The 6,000-nt window shown below is 35.0% G+C and overlaps 1 protein-coding gene across 1 annotated transcript; it reads right to left on the minus strand.

The window, feature by feature from the left end:
• Positions 1-345: 345 nt before the first annotated feature.
• On the minus strand, positions 346-3,507 carry LOC129303147 (probable inactive receptor kinase At1g48480). Its single transcript, XM_054942252.1, is given in 3 exon segments — positions 346-1,092; positions 1,095-1,199; positions 2,004-3,507. Coding segments are annotated over 3 exon segments (1,905 nt in total). The 5' UTR covers positions 3,283-3,507; the 3' UTR covers positions 346-571.
• Between the last annotated feature and the right edge of the window lie 2,493 nt (positions 3,508-6,000).

Genomic DNA, 6,000 nt, shown 5'->3' on the forward strand with positions numbered 1-6,000 from the left:
TCATTGATTTTTAGGAGTTACCACTTACCACTAAATAAACCTATAAATTTAAGATTTAACTAGTCAATTTGAGTGTGTGAAGACAAAAAACATCTTTGGAAAAACTATATTCAATTGAGTTTGACAATTCTTGAGCATGGCCTAGTCAGATAACTATATCAAAAAGAATTAACTTGTGATCAAGTCAATCATGAGAGGAAGTATTAAGACACACTTTTCCGTTGCTATAGAAATCTTTATAAAATCACCGCTTCTCGGGTATGCATGTAATTCCAGATTGAAAGGAAAATAACATGCAACAATGTATCATTAAATAAACAAAGGTGGGTGTGGGCGATCAATGCATGAGTCCAAGCAAATTATTCACATTTCACACAAATTCCTAGAACAATAGATAGAGAGCCCCCAAGTAAGAGACTCTGATGAACGAAAGGACTAAGGGGAAACAAAGGGATTGTAAACAGCTGGTTTCTGTAATATCTAAATGAATTAATAAACGAGAACTATATTATGCATCCCAAAAACCAGGGCCATGATGAAATAATAATGGAGGTCTCACTTCAATTAGGTATCACGGTGGGGAATATCCACAATCGGGGTCTGTTATTGATTGAATCTTCTCTTCCTCTTTCTCTAAACTAGCACGACAAATCTCCTCAATTCTGCTCGCCACCACATCCATTGAGGGTCGATTGTCAGGATACTGTTCAGTACATTCGAGTGCAAGCTGCAAAAGCTTGACCATCTCCTCCTCAACATTCTGGTATCTGAGAAGCTCCATGTCAAATACCTCAGTGTTCCACTCCTCTTGAACAATAGATTGAACCCATCTTGGGAGGTCCACCCCTTCTTCATTCAACGAGGAATGTGTTGGAGCTTTCCCAGTAAGCAGTTCCAAGAGCATTATGCCAAAGCTGTAGACATCGGCCTTTTGGGATACTTTGCGAGCATCTGTTACCTCCGGGGCTCGGTAACCAGAAACTCGGTTCGGGGTTGAAGTTGGGAGTGCGAGATGAGCAAGGCCAAAGTCAGAAACACGAGCTTCAAAAGATTTGGTGAGAAGGATATTTGATGACTTGATATTTCCATGGACGCAGATGGGCCATGTGAGTGGAGGTAAGCAATTCCACGGGCAGCACCAAGGGCAATGCGAGACCTTGTTTCCCAGTTTAGTGGAGTTCTGCCAGCTCCGTTATTTGCTGTAACGGGAAATCAGCAAGATTTGTAATGAAGCGGATTAACATTGTCAAATAATGAAGCTGCAAGTGATAAAGTATTTCAACAGAAATAGTGTTTATTGCATGAAGCGTTGCAATTAGAATTAGTCCAAATGCACACAGGATGTGGAAATAGAGACATACGGATACCAATATGACTTGTGACAAAATCAGTCTCCTTGCGACAGCGCACAATATCATGGAATAACTTCAAAATCTTAGAAATTATATTGACACTTATCGGCATTATCTCTAAAGAATTTCATATATTATTCTAAGTACAACCATGAGAAACAATATTTTGCTGAGATCACATTGTAGCCTGGAACATCAAGATCAAGAATGAGCTAAGATACACTGTCATTCTAGAACAGGCAGAAAATTCAGGTTCATCTGAAAATGCTTAAGACATAAGATTAAACTCTCTCTCGAATGGATATAATGTTTCACCAAACATGCAAGCGATTCTACAGCTGATATCATATTAAAGGTCATTTCCAGTTATGCAGAAACAACAATGAACACCCAACAGCCACAATACGCGATGCAAAAACGAAAGATCTGACTTATGCAGCCTTATCTAGGTAAGTCTATGGCGTGGAAGTTGGAGTTAAAACTTGCATGAAATGAAATTTCAAAACATACACGAAGAGACATAATGTAACAGAGTAGACAAAAGAACGGGCATCATTATTCACTTGACTAGAAAAGAAAGAACAAAATTATGAGAGAGAGGACCAGAAGAATGTTGTACCAAAAATGAGAACTAAGCAACAAGATGCTTACCGTGCAAAAGAGCAGATAGGCTTCCCATGGGCATGTAATCATAGGCAAGAAGCTTTTCTTCGTTGCTATAATAGTAAGCTCTGAGCGGGACTAAGTTATCATGAACCATCTTTCCTACTTGCTCAATTTTCTCTCTGAATTCGTTTTCGGCTGCAGTTACATCCTTCAACCTCTTCACTGCCACCACCACCCCCATTTCCAAAGTAGCCTTATATGTGGTTCCAAAGGTGCCTTTCCCCAGTACTTCAGCTGATGCCCTTAACAAATCCTCAAGATCAAACACTCTGCTGACATTACCAAAAAAGACCAATCTCTTACTCCTACCGGTCTTAGCATCACCACCTCTGGCTGTTGCTGAAAAACTTGCTCCAGAATTCTCAATATCTCTAGTTGTCTTTTCTTGAGGAATTTCAACCTCGACGTTCTTACCCGGTGTTATATCCCTCGAATCCTTGTCTTTACTTTTCCTTTTTCCGCACAAGAAGAACAGAAGAAGTAAAATCAACAGAAGTCCGACCACTGAACCAATTACAATTCCTGCAATTGCTCCACCTGATAACTTCTTCTTCTTCTTCGTCGTCCCACCCTCCGTTCCAGCGCATTCTTGTAAGGGTTTCCCGCAAAGAAACAAATTCCCCGAAAATGCACTCGCGTCTCGATCAGAAAACTTTGTGGGAATGGAGCCGTTGAGCCGATTCGACGAAACATTAAACTGATCAAGAGGAGCAGTCAAGTCAGGAATGGACCCAGTGAGCTGGTTGTTGTCCAAAAGGAGGGTATCCAACCTTGTGAGGTTATTAAATTTCGGCGAGATCCCTCCACTGAAATTGTTTTTAGCTAAATTCAAACGAACCAAGTTCTGCATACCATAAAGGAAATCAGGGATTTCTCCAGAGAAGAAATTCCCCTGCAAATAAAGGTTTCGAAGGTTAACAAGATTAGCAAAGTCGCTCGGAATCGGCCCAGAGAGCGCGTTGTAGCGAAGAGACAGAGTCTGGAGCTCAGTGAGGTTCCCAATTCCCAGTGGAAGTCTCCCAGAAAGACCCATACCAGGAAGCCGCAACGTAGTGATCCTGTTCCTTGCAGAATTTTCACAGAACACACCCGTCCATGAGCAAGGACTCGTCTGAGAGAGGTTCCAGAGAAGGGAACGGCCACCAACGGCACCACGAAGAGCCACCAAAGCAGCTCTATCAGAAGCTAGATCTGCGCCTACGACGGCGAGCAGGCACAGCGACAAAGCAGGAACCAAGAAGTTAAGCGGCAGCAGAGACTTCATTTTTCTCTGCAATTAAAAGAGCGACTTTCCGCTAATTTGTAGCCTTCGAGTAGAAACAATTTGCTAACAAATCAGTGCCATTTCGAAGCACAACACTATTTTTTCTTTTTTGAACTATATTTTCCACTTTCCGCTTAGCTGCGAAGAAATAAGCGAAACGGAAAGAGAAAAACAAAAACAGAGAAGGCGTTAGGGGTTATTTTCTCAGTGGCACAGAGAGAGAGAGAGAGAGAGAGAGAGAGAGAGAGAGGGTGGGTGTCATGAATTTGAATACGTGAAGGTTAAGACGAGAGAAGAGAGAGAAGAATCGCAGAAGGAAGGAGCGTGTGACTTGTGAGGGGGCATAGAGAGAGAAAAAAAAAATGGTACAATTTATCACCGCAAATTCAAAATTTAAACTAAAAAAAAATTAGGTGCAAAAATAAAAGGGACGAATGGTTTCAAGCTGAAAGCTACAAGAAATAAATCAAACACGGAAGACATGTATCCGTTTATACCGGTTTCGAACGCAAACTAACAATGTAGAAACCCATTGAAGTTGGTAAAAAGAGAGCAAATGTTTTTTGTAATTATCAAATCAGAACCTTTAATTAAAGATTTGCTAAAGAAGAAGTTCGGCCAACAAAGGAAGTTGAGCTCTTGAAACAGAGAACTCACAGTAACATAAAGCCGGTAATTCGGGTGGGCCGAACTTATTCGGATCGGATTTATTCAGATCAGACTTAAAGTATCCTACCCTTTCTAAAAAGCCTATATAGCCAAACTCGGCCCTAACGCCTTCGGGCTTCGGGCTTATTCGGGCTGGCCCGAATACCCGAAATTTTTTAAAAATATTTTTTCTTTATTTTTTGAATCACTTTTAATTTTTAAATAATTTTATTAAGTGTAAAATATTATTTTAATTTTCAAAGAATAAAATAAAAAATAACTTATCAACTTTGTATTTAAATAGCTCTGTTATTATTTTATTGTATTATGTAATATGGATAATTTATTCATGAATGTTTACTTTACTTGTAAATTAATGTCTTAATTGTTTAAATATTATTTTTATCATAGTCATATATAAATATTTTATATATTTAATTAAATTATATTATTTTAATTATGATTAAGTTAATCTCAATTCAATCACAGTTAAACTATTAACTTAAAATTATTATCCCGATTAGTTCAAAGTTTTTAATAACTTTTAGGTAAATTATATTTTTTATTTTTATAAATATAAAAAAAATTGCCATCATTATATTATAAAAAAAATTATTTAATTATGAGTAAAATATTATTTTTTTGAAATCATTGTTCTTTAACTTTTTATATTGCTTAACTCTTACATAAAAGGGATTCTTACTCTAGCTTACTCTTAATTTTTAACTAAATCTAGCATGGACAATAATCAAGTAATTATTCAAGAATATTATTCTATTTATTATATTTATCTAGTAGTAGAGTCGGGAATTCGTACATGCCTAAATTTTATTTTTAAAATTATTTTTAATTTTATTTTTACTTTAAAATTAATTATCTTAATTTATAAAAAATATAAAATTATTTTTTTATATGCAAATGATTTATAGGACTCAAAATTTTTTTAACAAAAATTGGGTCTTAAAATATTAAAATCAATATTTAAATATATTTTAAATATTATTTTGAGATATTTTATTGATTAAAAATAATAAAAATATGAAATATAACTATTTTTAATTTTTTTAAAAAAATAACTACATTAAAACACTTATATATAGTATTTTGATATAAAATGATATAAAACTTAAAAAATTAATTAATATTTATCACATTTTATATATTTTTTAAAAAATTTAATTTTTTTATTCAGGTATTCGGGCCAAGCTCGAATCTGATTGGGCTTGGCCCGAATTTCCTCGGGCCTATTCGGGCCGCCCAAATAGGCCCGAACAATAAAAAAATAATATTTTTTAGGTTTGGCCCTAAATTTTTCAGGTGGGTTCAGGCTAGTCCGTCGAGCTCGACTTAAATTACCAACTCTACAGTAACATGAGTCATGGTCAACGTCTAGAGTAAGGTTGCACGAAGGTAAATAATCTCGAGATCTTTCAAATTAGTAAATTTGTGCTTCGATCATACAATCATCACAACTTGCCATTATCCTTAAGAACTAAGATTTTAATCATATTAAATAGCTTTTGCTTTTCATTCAAATTTGGACTTGAAATTATTTTACACATGTTTTTGTCTACAAATTTTCAGATTAATTTTAATTTTTCATTTTTTATATTGTGAGCCATACAAAATATAAGATATTTCATTTCATTCAGCTTATATATCATTGGTTAATATTGATACTCCCTCCGGTCTCATTTATAAGTCTCATTTTAGAAGGTGTATTTGGTCTCATTTATAAGTTATGGTGCGTTTTTTTAGATAATATTTGAGAGGTATTTCCAAAATTACCCTTCATGAGAGAGAAAAAGTAACAGGATATTACTTTTTAGATTTGTTATATAGGGGCATGTTTGAAATTTTACTTACTTTTATTCCTTGTACTTTTATTGTATTGGTATTGATGAGGTTGGTAGAAATGATTTATAAATAGGACCGGAGGGAGTATTTCCTAATTTTATTATAAGGCATTTTTTAAAAGATTTTTTTATTTTTAATATAAAACATTTGATGGGATATTAGTTATATTTTGTAAATATTATTTCTATTTAAACTCATTAATTTTAAAACAGA

The sequence above is a fragment of the Prosopis cineraria genome, unplaced genomic scaffold, assembly GCF_029017545.1.
Source record: "Prosopis cineraria cultivar Desert tree isolate PC_DT_omini unplaced genomic scaffold, ASM2901754v1 PC2, whole genome shotgun sequence".
In the NCBI taxonomy this organism is placed as follows: Eukaryota; Viridiplantae; Streptophyta; class Magnoliopsida; order Fabales; family Fabaceae; genus Prosopis; species Prosopis cineraria.